The sequence below is a fragment of the Solanum lycopersicum genome, chromosome 10 (assembly GCF_036512215.1).
Source record: "Solanum lycopersicum chromosome 10, SLM_r2.1".
In the NCBI taxonomy this organism is placed as follows: Eukaryota; Viridiplantae; Streptophyta; class Magnoliopsida; order Solanales; family Solanaceae; genus Solanum; species Solanum lycopersicum.
The window spans coordinates 6,108,181-6,123,803 of record NC_090809.1 but is presented as its reverse complement, the minus strand read 5'-3'; the positions used below and the strand labels follow the sequence as shown (position 1 = coordinate 6,123,803).

The 15,623-nt window shown below is 35.8% G+C and overlaps 1 protein-coding gene across 1 annotated transcript; it reads right to left on the bottom strand.

Annotated features, from left to right (window-relative positions):
- Window positions 1-5,255: 5,255 nt before the first annotated feature.
- LOC138339152 (uncharacterized) lies at window positions 5,256-14,251 on the bottom strand. Its single transcript, XM_069290476.1, is given in 6 exon segments — window positions 5,256-5,626; window positions 9,371-10,098; window positions 10,100-10,777; window positions 11,047-11,339; window positions 11,385-12,910; window positions 13,096-14,251. Coding segments are annotated over 6 exon segments (4,752 nt in total).
- Between the last annotated feature and the right edge of the window lie 1,372 nt (window positions 14,252-15,623).

Genomic DNA, 15,623 nt, shown 5'->3' with positions numbered 1-15,623 from the left:
TTTACTTCACCAACATGTAAATTGAGTCGTTCCAAACTGTAATTCCAACCTATTTTCGTGAAAATATCACCACATTTCTTTTTACACAAGTCTACTCATCTCAAATCACAAGAATCAACAATAAATTCTTACAAAAAAAAAGGCTAAAAAAGAAGAACTTACCAGTTTAGGCAGAGATAATAGGAATATTACTTTAATTATATGTGAGAAATTCTTGTAAGTTGTAGATTTTCTAGCAGTGTTATAATTTGTTTAAAAGTTTTCAAGTTGTAGTTTTTCTATTCTTATATTTTATTAAAAGGGTGCACAACTAATTATATAATCATTTATTTACTATCTATACATATATATATAAATATTTTTTAAAAGTTACCGAGTGCACGTGCACCCTCACGGATGCATGTGAGTCCACCCCTGATTATGATGATATGTATTCATCATCATTCGCATAATATTTATATTGATTTTATTCTTACAAAATGAAACACTTATTGGGATCGTTAAATGAATATGAAAACAACATAAGTAAGGAACGCCAACAGAATTTAATTAGTGATTGACATTCTTGATCCATTGATATAAAATCCTTCGAAATTCCTCCATTTATTTATCGTCGATTTGTTCTTCTTCTTTGTTGCAATGGAGAGTATGGTGGTCCTTCTCCTTCAATTACAACAAGACAATATATTGGGCTTCTGCATACAATAAGTCACCTCTGCTGTCCCTTATACTAATCCATATGAGCTCTGTTCGGAGTTACCTCTGCAGGCCCCATCGGTGGTACATTTAACCCATTCTCCGGCTGGAGGCTCCCAATACACCCTTCAATAATATAAGGTTGGATTATATGTTATTAATGTTTGTATAATCTCCATCACTCCAACTTAGGTACTTCTCTTTAAACAGAAAGTGTATTATCAGTAGACAGTGTCCCACCATTTTATTGTACGACACTTTTTTGCCATCTCATCTATTGTTTCTTCTCTTCCGTAGATCATGTGGAAATAAAATCTTGACAACAATTAATTTGACAAATATGCTTGTTGAAATTATTATCCACAAATGTGAAAATTGATAGCTACCAATGTGAAAATTGGTAGCCACATTTGTAGAAGTAGGTAGTCAAAGTTTGGTAGAGTTTGACAATCAACTTTTTTTTTTTTTTTGAAATTGGATAAAACATTATGTCATTAATGATTTAATCAAGTCTTCAACAAAAAGCTTTATAAATAGAGTAGTAATTGAACACTTGAAGACGCATCAAAATAGAGAAGCAATAGAGAGTAAAGAGAGTAGTCCACAAACTACTTCTTAGTTTGTGAGAAAATAGTGTGGAAGTAATATTATTGTGAGTTGTAAAAAATAAAAAAGTGTGGAGTAGTAGTCATTTGACACTACAAAAATTTTCATCAATTTTATTGTATTACTTATTCGGGTATCATATTTACTCATTTTAATATTTGGTGTCGTTGTTACTCTCTTCCTATTGCTATTTAGTTTGGACATTATCCTGGATGTGATTATCATTTTGTCCAATAACGTGGTATCAGAGTTATGACAAATAATAGTTCGTTGTCCTTTCAGTACCTCCGTTTCACAAGAGAAAATTATTAAAAATGGTGTCTACGAATGAAAGTCATTCTTGGCTCTCAAGATTTTTGATATATTGTATACAACGGGTATACAAAACCCGCAAATGAGGAAATTTTGCCCTCAAATGAAAAGGATGTCTTGATAAAGACAAGAAAGAAAGATCATCAGTCCCTCACTTCTATCCATCAGTGTTTGGATGATGGGATGTTTGAGAAGGTGGCTGATGCAACCACCTCAAAAAAAGCGTGGGAGATTTTATAAAATTCTCTCCAAGGAGTTGATAAAGTAAAGAAGATAAAACTTCAAACTCTAAAGGCTGACTTTGAAGTTTTAAAAATGAAAGAATCCGAATCCATTTTGGGTTTCTGCTCAAGATTGATGGCTGTTGTAAATCAACTAAGAAGATACGGGGAGGAAATAGATGATGTGCATGCGGTAGAAAAGATCTTCGTTCTTTAACACCTAAATTTGACTATGTGGTGTGTGCTATTGAGGAGTCTAAAGATCTAAACTCTATGACGGTAGAACAATTGGAAGGTTCTTAACTAACCCATGAAGAGAAAATGAAAAGGAGAAAAGAAGAGTCACTAGAGAAATTTCTTAAAACACATGCATCCTTCAAAGGATTTGAAAGTGAGAAAAGTTACAAAGAAAATGGACAATGGTGAGGTCGTGGAGGACGTGAAAGAGGAAGAAGTTATACCAAATATTTCAACAATGAAGATAAAGGTCACCAATCATTCAGAGGTCGTGGTCGTGGTCAACGAGGAGGCAGAGGACGTGGAGCCTATCAAGGTACAAATGAAATGAGGTATAAAAAATCTAAAATTGAGTGTTGTAACTGTCATAAAATGGGACATTACTCTTGAAATATCGTAGTAATGTTGAAGAGAAAGTTAATCTTGTTGACAACAACAAAGATGAAGATGAGTCAAAACTGTTATTAACACTCAAAGAAAAAGATAAAGATGATTGCAGCTCATGGTATCTTAACAATATTAATGGAGCAAGCAATCATATATGTGGCAACAAAGATAAATTTATAGAGATAAAGAAGACCGTGAAAGGTAATGTGTCTTTTGGAGATACCTCAAAGATCAAATTGAAGGGATAGGTAAGATTCCAATATCCTATAAAAATGGTAGTCATAAATTGATTATCAATGTTTGTTGTGTTCCAAAATTGAAAAGTAATATTTTGAGTTTGAGCCAACTTCTTGAAAGAACATATGATATTCATATGAAAAAAATATGAATCTTTGGCTAAGAGATTCAAGTAACAATTTAATTGCTAAATTTCATATGGCAAAGAATAGGTTGTTTCCTTTGACTCTTCAAACTATCGATGCAAAATGTTTGAAGGATAATGTGCAAGATGATTCATGGTGTTGGCATATCAGATTTGGGCACTTGAACTTTAAAACGCTCAAATCAATGGAAGACAAGAACATGGTTGCAATGGAATACCGTCAATCAACCATCCAAATCAATTGTGTGAAGCTTTTCTTTATGGAAAACATGCAAGGAGGAGTTTTATAAAGGAGACTACATCAAGAACAAGTAAGCCACTCATACTTGTACACACCGATGTGTGTGATCCAATCGATCCACCTTCTTTGGTAAAATAAAATACTTCTTGCTCTTTATCGATGATTTCAGTAGAAAGACTTGGCTATACTTCTTCAAGCAACAATCTGAAGTTTTTGTTCCTATTAAAAATTTCAAAGCACTTGTAGAAAAAGAAAGTGTTTATGAAATAAAAGCAATAAGGTTTGATAGAGGAGGCGAATTCACTTCAAAAGAATTTAATGACTTTTATCAATCTCATGGAATTTGTCGCCCTCTAAAGGTACCTTACTCGCCCCAACAAATTGGAGTTGCAGAAAGAAATAATAGAACAATTCTTAATATATCTAGATGTATGTTGAAAGCGAAACATCTACCAAAAGAATTTTGGGTCGAGGCTGTTTCTTGTACAATTTATTTGAGCAACAGGTCTTCAAAAAAAATGTACGAGATCAAACACCTCAAGAAACATGGAGTGGAAGAAAACCAAGTGTTAAGAACTTGAGAATCTTTGGGAGCATAACCAATGCTCATGTTCCACGTCAATGGAGAGATAAACTTGACAATCGGAGTGTCAAGTATGTGTTTGTTGGCTATGACGCAAGTTCAAAAGGCTACAAATTGTATAATCTGAACAATAACAAGGTGGTGGTGGATCGTGATGTTGATTTTGATGAAGAAGCATCATGGAATTGGGAGGCTTTGGAAGAAAAAACATATGATTTTCTTCCATACTTCGAAGATGAAGAAGAACAAGAGACCATGGCACCTGCACAGGATGCAACCCCGCCTCCTTCACCGGCAAATATTGCATCTCCATCTTCTCAAGAGAGTTCAAGTGAAAGACCACATCGGATGAGGAGCATTCAAGAACTCTATGATGACACAGAAGAAATTACTAATTTTAATTTTTTGTGTTGTCTCTTTGCTGATAGTGAACCAATGAATTTTGATGAAGCTGTTACTGGCAAAAGGTGGAGACAAACCATGGAGGGGGAGATCCAGTCACAATGATTTGTGTTGATAACAAATATGCACAAGCACTAGCAAAGAATTTGATGTATCATGATCGAAGCAAGCACATAAACACAAGGTATCAATTTATTCAAAAATGCATTACCAAGAGAGAGAGAGAGAGATCTCAAGTATGTGAAATCTCATGATTAAGTTGTGGATATCTTTACAAAGCCTCTCAAGTTTGAAGATTTTCTGATATTGAGATCAAGCCTTGGAGTAAAGAAGAAGAATCAAAATTAAGGGAGAGATTTGTGAAAATAAAATCTTGGCAACAATTAATTTGGCAGCCATACTTGTTGAAATTATTATCCACAAATGTGAAAATTGGTAGCTACCAATGTGAAAATTGATAGTCACATTTGTAGAAGTAGGTAGTCAAAATATGGTATAAGTTTGGTAGAGTTTGGCAACCAATTTTTTTTGTGGAAATTGGCTATCACATTGTTGACACCCAATTTTGACCGACCTTTAACCATTTTTAGGATTATATTTGACTAAATATGTATTTTAAAATTTACTTAAAGTTTTGAAGTTTTAGTCGATTTTTCTCAAAAAAATTATATATTTTTGTATCGTTTACTTTATAAAATTATTATAAATATATTTATATTTTAAATTTTTTAATGAATTTCAAATGTTTTAAAAAAATAAATGATTTTCAATTATATAAAAATATTTTAATATATGTAGTATTTTAATTAAATAGTAATTTCTACACTTTCCCTAAATTTTAAATTCTAGTATATTCTGTCATAATTTCTTTCAATTCTAGCCACTTGAATTCAAATTTATTTCAATCATAGCCCCTCTTTCATTCCAATTGTAGCCAAATTTTATTGCAATTGTAGCCATTCCATATTCAACTCAATCTAATTTCAATACATCTCATCTCTTAATCTCATCCATCTATTGTATTAATCGAATCCTAGCCCTTCATTTCAAATTAGATCAACGATTATGATTAAATCTCCTATTCTCTCAACACCAAAAGACCCCAAAACCTAAAATTCCAACTCTTTTCTCTCTCAACTCTTCTTGACAGCCTCCAGCCGCCCCTCTCTCCTCTCTCCTCTCCTTCGTTTACCCCTCCACTATGCATTCTTCTCCCTCTCCCTTCGTCTTTCTCCCTTTCCCCTTTTCTCCGCATCCCTTTTCTTCTTTCTCTCCTCTCTTCGCCTCTTCCCCTCCGCCCCTCTTCTTTTTATCTCTTTGCAGGACCACCGGCGACAACAACATCCAGGCGAGGCGACCAACAGCTCCAAGTTGCAGCAGCAACTGCTCGAGACAACAGCAGTAGCACACCAGAAGCAAACAGCCACCAGCAGCAGCTCCTGGCCAGCGCCCCCTCTCCCCCTCTCTCCAGCTCGACGAGAAAGCAACAACAGCTGTACGGAGATAGCAAGCGGCCGCGAGCGAGCACCACCATCCGACCATCAGCAACTCCAGCAGCTCTGGTCAACAAATACAAGCAATAGCGCCAAACAATTAGAAAAACCAACTTTTTGGCGAGGAGAGCAACATCAACTCCGGTCAGCAACAACTATAAGAATGAACAAGTGAATCTCTATGTCCGGCGAAGTTCGAGTTCAAAGACGGATCTCAATAGATCCGTCCTAGTAAGTTTTAATCCAAATGATTTAATTCTTTTTCATTACATCTTTGGTTATTGTGAGATGATTGCTTCGAGAGTCTGTGTTTGGCATGTTCGATTTGATCTTAGTTGTTTATTTGTGTTCCGTTATCCCATTGATGTGTGCTCAGATCGTACGCAGGTTTTTCACTTTCATTTACTATTGTACAGGTTGCAAACAAGCAAAATGTGTAGATATGTTGTTTTGTTGTACATGTTCATATTATCAGTCTTAATCATATAAGATCGCCAATTTGAAATATTCTTGATGTATTGTCTTAAGCTTTGAATTGTTTTTTTTTTTTTGTGACTGAATCAATTCGGCTCTAATAGTATTGCTTGTGGTTGGCTGGCCTCTATCTTAAATTATTTTAAAATCTTGTCATGCTCGGGTTGATTGGTTATCCCAAATCCTCTCCCTTCAATTCATATCAAATTTTTGATATATTTTAGCCTCAATATTAGTCGTTTGTGAAGAATGACTCTACTTGGCTGCTTGTTTATATATGGTATTGGCTGATTTTCTCTTGCTAAGTTAATTTGAAATATGTCTATCATGACCTTTTTCCTTCAATGATGTTCAATTTTTAAAATATTTTTCCTTGTCTTGATGATCATTAAGTTGACTATTATATACTTCGTATCAAGAAGAGTCTTTTTTCCTTGCCGAATTTCGGGTAAATTTTCTTGCTTATCTCTTTGATAGTGCTTTGACTAATTAATTGATTAGTGTGGCTAATTAGTAACTTTTTACCTTATTAGGAAAAGTTGATATTCTCTTATTTATTTATATTTGGTAAAATATATATATAAGATAAAGGCTAATTTCTTACTTGTTTATATTTGGTAAAAATAATTATATATTTTCTGATTTTGGATTCTTCTTTATTTATGAAAAAATATTACTCTATTAATTTATTATTACTTGTTTATATTTGGTAATGAAATATTTTAAAATTTTCTGATTTGGTCCTCTTTTATAATAAGGAAAACAGTATATTTAATTGATTCCTTTAAATATTTCTTTCCTTATTTGTTTCCCCCTTTTGCTATATAAATAAGACTCTCTCCCTTCATTATTTGAAAAAAAAACTCATACAATCATTCACTCTCAATCACAAGTTCTCTCATCACTCTTTATTCTCTCATTGCTCTCTTGCTACTCTAAATACATTAAGATTTCGGTAAACATTCAAGTGCTCTTCTTCGCAACTTTGCTATTTTGCTTTTTGTTCGAGTAAAGGTTGGATCAACTTGTTTTTTCATTGCTACCATTCCTAATCTACTTAACCGGTTAGTATTCGGAATTAACATTTAAATTATTTTTGTATTCATACATTTGTGTGAGTTTATTGTTCTATTCCTTTGTTATGTATAAGTTGTTAAACAATTGCATAATGTCTCATCTTGACGAATAAATGTGATTACTTGTGTAGTTATTTGATTGCTTTGACAGGTTTCAAACTTAAAGTTCAAGTTGAAGATTAACCATAAAGAAAGATTTATTTTCTTATTTGAATCTATATTTTTTTTTCTTATTTTATTTATTCGAATGTTGTAACATTTGTAACTCTAAAGATCATATATATAAATTTATTTGGGGGATCGTCTAGGGGAAGGGGGATTTACATGCTACTTGTTCATTGTAAATTTTTTTAGAAATCATGCCTATAGGTTTATCTTTAACCACCTAGAATATTGTTTGTAGGTGTTATAATCTAACCAATTTTCAATTTGCTTGACGCTTTTGTTAATAAGTCTAAAAAAAACTAGATTCCATTAATTTTTGAATGTTAAAATCAAATTGTAATAATTTAGTAGGCTGATTAGGTGTTTTAAAAGAATGTTATAACTTTTTTAGCATTGTCTTGTCACGTAGAAACCATGCCTAAGGATTAAACTGTTCATATGATTTAGATTTACAAATCATGCATATATGTGTTACGATTTGATTTTAACATTCAAAAATTAATGGAATCTAGTTTTTTTTAGACATTAACAAAAGCGTCAAGCAAATTGAAAATTGGTTAGATTATAACACCTACAAACAATATTCTAGGTGGTTAATGATAAACCTATAGGCATGATTTCTATAAAAATTTACAATGAACAAGTAGCATGTAAACCCCCCTTCCCCTAGACGATCCCCCAAATAAATTTATATATATGATCTTTAGAGTTACAAATATTACAACATTTGAATAAATAAAATATGAAAAAAAAAATATAGATTCAAATAAGAAAATAAATCTTTCTTCATGGTTAATCTTCAACTTGAACTTCAAGTTTTAAACCTGTCAAAGCAATCAAATAACTACACAAGTAATCACATTTATTAGTCAAGGTGAGACATTATGCAATTGTTTAACAACTTATACATAACAAAGGAATAGAACAATAAGCTCACAAAAATGTATGAATACAAAAATAATTTAAATGTTAATTCCGAATACTAACCGGTTAAGTAGATTAGGAATGGTAGCAATGAAAAAACAAGTTGATCCAACCTTTACTCGAACAAAAACAAAATAGCAAAGTAGCGAAGAAGAGCACTTGAATGTTTACCGAAATCTTAATGTATTTAGAGTAGCAAGAGAGCAATGAGAGAATGAAGAGTGATGAGAGAACTTGTGATTGAGAGTGAATGATTGTATGAGTTTTATTTTTTCCTTAAATAAAGAAGAGCTAAAAATCAGAAAATTTTAAGAATATTGCAATACCAAAAATAAACTAGTAAGAAATTAAAAAATTAGGAATAAGATACATATATGTTCCTAAAAATAAAGAAGAGTAAAACAGATTTTATTTAAATTCATTATACCCACTATAAGGTATTTTTACCATATAAGAGCAAGTAAGAGATCAAATCAATTTTAATTAAGGTAAATGAATAAATTAAGAAGTCACTATTTTTACCAAGATACAATTTACGGATAATCAAGATTCACATGAAAGGAAAGAAAAAAAAACATATTACACTATCCAACTAATAAAGATTTTCCAAAGATTAGCTTAATTATAATTATGCTAAATGATTTAATTTGGGACATTCACCATATACGAATTTATTGAAATCACTAAGCATCTAAAGAAGGGTCAACTTTGCAACTTTCAAAATCAAGAAAATCAATTCATTAAATCAATTTGTAAGTAAGCTGTAAAATTTCAACTATTAATGATATATAACAAACAACTAAAAGAAATATAATGTAATAACATACTGGGTCCAAAAGCATATCAATGAGTAACCCATTTATGCAAGTTTTTCTAAATGAAAGAGAATCGATATTTAAAGTGTGGACTAAAATCTACTGATGATGTATAAAGATTAACAAAACTAATCAAGTAATAATGGGCAAATCAAAGACAAGTATGAGATCTTCATATTAATTTCAAGAAGAGCATTGAAACATTTAAACCTTGCAGAAAATGACATAAGAACAAATGGATAATAATTAATTTAAGACAAAACTGTATGTGAGCAAGCAGAAATTTGCCAAGTTGAATCACGCATTGAAAATATTAACCAATAGACATGCCATGAGAGAGTTTTTGAAAGGTATACCTGATCGGATCCTCCTTGAAATCAGATAAGTAGTATGCGATGAGAGGTACTGTCGTAATTTTTGGGCAACCCATGTTAGAGCACAACAGGTACGCTCTAATAGAGAGTATCGGGCTTTGCACGATGTGAACTTCTTGCTCATATAATATATTGCCTGCTCCTTCCTCCCTGTTTCATCGTGTTGTCCCAAGATGCAACTAAAAGCATTATCCAATACTGAAATATACAAAAGTAATGGTCTACCTGACTCTGGTGGAACCAATACAGGAGGATTGGATAGATAGTCTTTGATCTTGTCAAATGCCTGCTGACATTCACTTGTCCATTTCACCGCAGCATCCTTTTTTAACAGCTTGAAGAGAGGTTCACAGATGACAGTAGACTGAGCTATGAAACAACTAATGTAGTTAAGTCGCCCTAAGAAACTCATTACTTCCTTCTTGCTCTTTGGAGGGGGAAGATCACGAATGGCTTTGATATTTGATGGGTCCAATTCTATACCTTGATGACTGACAATGAAACCTAAAAGCTTTCCAGCAGGCACACCAAAGACACATTTTGCCGGATTCAGTTTCAGATTGAACTTGCGTAGCCTGGCAAAGAAATTTCGTAAATCCTCCAGATGATTTGAACTTTCCTTTGATTTGATAATGACATCATCCACATAAAATTCAATTTCCTTATGGATCATGTCATAAAATAAATTAGTCATTGCTCTCATGTACGTAGCCCAGCGTTTTTAATCCAAAAGGCATCACCTTGTAGTTATAGATGCCCCATGGCGTGATGAAGGCAGTTTTCTCAGCGTCGTCTTTGTGCATCTCAATTTGATGATAGCTGGCAAAGCAATCTACAAATGACTGAGTTTCGTGCTTAGCACAATTTTCAATCAGTATGTGTATGTTTGGTAAGGGAAAGTTATCTTTAGGGCTAGCTTTATTGAGATCTCGGCAATCCACACAAACTCTGACCTTGCCGTCTTTCTTGGGCACTAGAACGACATTTGCAAGCCAAGTTGGGTATTCTGTCACTTGGAGTATCCCATCATCTAATTGCTTTGATACTTCTTCTTTGATTTTCAGACTCATCTCGGGCTTGTATTTTCTCAGCTTCTGTTCTTCCGGAGGACATGCTGGATCAGTGGGCAGTTGATGGGCTACGATTGAAGTACTTAGCCCTGTCATGTCTGCGTAGGACCATGCGAAAATGTCCTTATTCTCTCTGAGAAACTTGATATACTCTTTCTTGTCTTCTTTTGTCATATGGATGCTTACTCGGGTTTCTTGTATCACCTCTGCCTTTCCCAAATTCACCACTTCTTTCTCTACCAAGTTTGGATTGGGTTTTTCCTCGAATTCCTCAACCCTTTTGATTAACTCCTCGGAACCTAATTGTCTTCGACTTCTTCTAAGTAATTAATGTTAAGTTGAGAAGTCTCATTGTATGCCATAGTCTCAGATTTGACATTTTTATCGTGAATTTTGCTGGTGAGAAAAAAAATAGCGAACAATTAAATATAACGCGAAAATGTGGAAAAGAACTTTATTGATAAAGATTTGAAAATTTCATAAGCCCTCATTCGAAAGCAATACAGGGGATGGGAATTAAAACGTTTATTAAAAACTCTTTTAATTTGAATTAAAACTTGATTTAAAAAAAACATCTTCCAAGGCTACCCAGATGCTCGACGAGGTATGGATGGAGTTGAGGTCCAGTTGCTGACGCTGATCTTTGCTTCCTTGATTCCACTAGGGCCCTCTTTCTCCTCCTCGTTGATCATGACGTTGCAAACTTTCCCCTCTTCTTTGGTTAGTGATAACCCCTTCAAGTCGTCTGAGATCTCATCAATACTACCTCCCATGAAACCTGCTGATCGAAATGATTGATGCAATGGCGGTATGGGTTTCTTCAGTGGATAGTAGTACCCATCCCTAGGTGGTTTCCAATTGAGCCATTCTTCGGTAGTGTACTTATATCCCAAACCAAAAGTGGTGGAATGTCGAACAGACTATACATGTTCGACTATCCCTTGCAATTCAGCCCCTAAACCTTTCCCAAGATCGAAACTGAACCAGACCATCATATCTATAATTTTTTCGCTGAACCAAGGTTGCAACTCAATATTACCAACAAGCTCCACTGTATGGTACATTTCACCATCCATATTCTCTCTTCCTTCAATCGTGTATACAGGATGCCCCTTTTCACCATGGACTACAACCTCTTCGTAATCCCATTCAAACTTCAGGCATTGGTGAAGAGTAGATGGAACCGCTCCATCCATATGAATCCATGGACGACCCAACAATAAGTTGTACGATGAAGGGATGTCCAAAATTTGGAAAGCTATAGGGAAAGTGACAGGACCAATGAGCATGTCCAAGGTTATCTCCCCAATAGTGCCTCTCTTAGAGCCGTCAAATGCCCTCACATTCATCTTCCATGTCTGAATTTTGGCACTATCCACGCCCAGCCTCGTCAGTGTGCTCAGAGGGCAAATGTTTAAACCTGAAACTACATCAACTAATGCTTTGTTTATCACCTTATCCTGATACTGAACCGAAATGTACAGAGCTTTATTGTGAGTTGTTCCTTCGAGTGGCAGCTCATCTTTGTGAAAAGATATTTTGTAAGCCTCAAAGACCTGCCCCACCATTTGGGATACCTCTCCATGAGTGATGTTAGATGGGACATAAGTTTCACCAAATATCTTCATAAGGGCATTTCGATGAGTTTCGGAAGATTGCAGTAACTCCAGAATTGATATTTGGGATGAGGTTTTACTCAGCTGCTCAATGACAGAGTATTCTTTAGATTGAACCTTTTTCCAAATACCTTGATCTTCAAGCTCTACGACTGGTGCTTTGGATTTGCTAGAGCTTCCCTGAACCAAATTTTCAGAAGTGTAAATTCTTCCAGATTCGGTGACCCCTGTTGCAACATCTGTCTCTTCCACATTTATTTCTCTTTTGTTGTAATCCCAAGGTACAACATGTGTATCACATTGTATTGGGGAGGATGCCCTATAGATAGTGAACGGTGGTCTGGGTGCAGCAACTTCTACTTCAAATGGGGCGAGTCCTTGCACTATTAGTGGTGCTTGGGCGGTGGTAGACATGGCTTCTCCTATTTCGACGGCCCAGATAGATTCTTCCCAATCCCAGACATCACCAGCTTCCACCATGTTGACTTGATGGTTAGGAAGAGGATTATTCGCAACATTCGGTGTAGGATCTTTGAGTTGGATGGTTTTTGTATCAATCAACATTTGAACCTTATCCTTAAGGGCTCTGCAAACTTCGGTGGTGTGACCCTTCATCCCAGAATGGTAGGCGCAGACCTTGTTAGGGTTGTACCATTTTGCGCGAACATCCACAGGTAATGCAGGAATTGGGGAGACGTACCCAGCCTGTTTCAGTCTCTCATAAAGTTGTGTTATGGGTTCAGCCAAAGGGGTATAGATTTTTGTGGGTCTTCTTTCATAGGAAGGTCTGTTTCGGTAATTTGGTGTTTGAGTGGGTGGTGGAGTTTGGAAGTGTGCTGGTTGAACATTATAGATAGGATATGAGACATGCAAATATTGAGGAGCGCTTTGGTAATATATTGGCATGGGTTGGGGAGATATAGGGGGTGGAGCTGAGGGATGTTGAGGGTGTGGGGATGGTGGTGGGTTTATTGTCTTGTGCCTCAAAGGGGTCTTAGTCCATGAGCCATCATTACAGAACCTGTTTTCTTTCGAGTTTCTGTCATTTCACCAGATTGCAGAGCCTTGTTGCTTGCTTGTAAAGCCTCCAAGTTGATGATAGTCCCATTCTTTATGCCTTCTTCAATTCTTTCGCCTAGTTTGATGATTTCAGCGAAACTCTTTTCAGCCACCAGCATCATTCGGTCATAGTAGTGTGGTTCTTGAGCACGGATGAAATAGTCTTTCATTTGAGATTCCTCCATAGGGGGTCTGGCCCTCGCCGCTTCATACCTCCATCTTATGGCATATTCTCTGAAGGATTCACTTGGTTTCTTCTTCAAATTTTGAATGTAAAACCAATCAGGTGCATTTTCAATATTAAAACCAAACCTATTCATGAAATCAGTTGCCATATCAACCCATTTTATCCATTTCCGCGAGTCTTGCTCAATGTACCATGATAGGGCCTCCCTAGTAAGACTCCTCATAAACAACTTCATGAGTATCCTCTCATCTCTTCCCACCTCTACAAGTTTGTCGCAATACATTCGTAGGTGGGCTTTGGGATCCCTAATGCCATTGAACACATCAAATTTTGGAAGTTTGTATCCTTCGGGCAATTCTACATCAGGGTGCATGCACAGATCCTCATAGCTCAATCCTCCCAACTTCTTGTTTCCTTCAACATGTTGTAACCTATTGGTCAAGTTGTCTAATCTCTCAGTCATTTTTTTTATTAGGATGTCTTTTTGATAGGACTCTGATTCATGGAGGTCATGGGTAAGAGGGGCAGTTTCCACGTATATTGTATTGAGGTTGTTGTTTCCAAGAGTGTATGGGATATTTGTGTTTGGGGTTGTTTCTGGGAAGGTTGGTTTGGTTTGTTGGTAATAGTGGTGAAATGGAACTTGGGTATTTTGGGCGTGGGGTGGTGGAAAGGTATTTGGACGAGTGGGTTCAGGTGGGGATATATGGATTGGAGGATTGTTTGGCATGGCTGTTTGGTTAGGAGGATTGTCTATGTTTTTTCCAAATTGGGATCCAAGAGAGATAGACAACTTGGCCAAATCACGCATGTGGGCTACCTCTTCTTCCAATTGTGAAATCTTGCGCTCAAGTCTTAGGACAAGATTATTTTGAAGTTGTCCTCCCTCAGAAGCTTCTACCCTTTCATTGGTGTTGTTGTCGTCAACCATTTTACCTTTGTCTTTGGAGCTTACTCTTTGAGAAGAAGGAGAAGGGGGGTCCCTTTTGATCGTGCATCTGCCGGGATGAAGGACAGATCAACCTTGGGAAATGGGAAAATAATAGAATCAATAGAAAAGAGTTAGGGGTTAGGATAATATCATAATATCAACACGTTGTTTTGACATAAACGCCCTAAATGCACGGAACCTCGTTGAGCCAGAGGTAGGCCTAAGCGACACATAAGTGATGCATAATAATTAATTCAAGCCTTATTTGCCAATTTGGAGTTTAGAGTTAGACAATAAAATGACTTTCAATTATTGAAATAATTTCTATTTATTACATCAATCTAGAGATAACTAACGGGCTAGGGATAACACATGGTGAATAAAGAGAAATAAAAAAAAAAACTTTAATTATGTTGCTCTCCAATGTTAGGCACAATCTGCTTCCTCATTTCTGGGGTAATGTCATTATCGGTGTTGAGGAGGTTGCGAGCTCATCTTCTCTCTTTTTCATCGCCAAAACCAGGAAGACCTCCTTCGCTCAAATCTCTATGCTCTGCATCTTCTAAAAGCCATACGCAATATTCAGGTGTGCAGAAGGGTTGGTGCTCTTGAACATCGATAGTTATCACATTCTTCCATCTTTGCAGTATAGTGTTCACTTGCGGTAACTCTGACCCAAAGTCATATCCATAGTGGCTCATGTGGGATCGCAGAGGTATCATTTGGATCTGTCCGAATTGTTGAAGGACTCGAAGTGGTGCATATGGTTGCACACCATTTAAACCGATAAGCTCAATGAAGTAAAGTTCATTTCCTCTTATGGTGGCACGTCGTGGCTTCAACCAATAATACTTCCATTGGATTTCAACGTCTAAGCGCTCCTTTAGGTATGTGAATCAGTCCTCCGTTCCCACAGGTGAGATAAAATATTTCATCCTTAGGTGATGGTTGATAATTTTGTTCCCCATAGTCCCTCTAACAATGTCTACTTTATTAGCTCTTTGGTAGAAATGTTCGACGGCCCAAAGTTGCAGCAGAAAGTTGCACCCCTCAAAGTATCTTTTGCCTTTGGTGCATGCAGTCAAAGCTCTTAGAATTTCTGCAAGTATCATGGGGACTAAGGTCTTCCCACCTCGAGCCAACATACGAACCACGTAACACAAGCCGGTGTGGATCTTTCCTCTTTCTCTAGGAAAAACCAATGAGCCTAATAGGGCGACGACGAATGCATTAAGACGATAACTTTCCCATTATGCAGAAGAGCAAGTAAATTCTTTATGAAAGTTTTGATGACCTTCCTCATCCCCAAAGAGTGAATATAAGAACTCTAAAGAAATCCAACCTTCTTTCAGACAAAGTAGACTTGGATTAT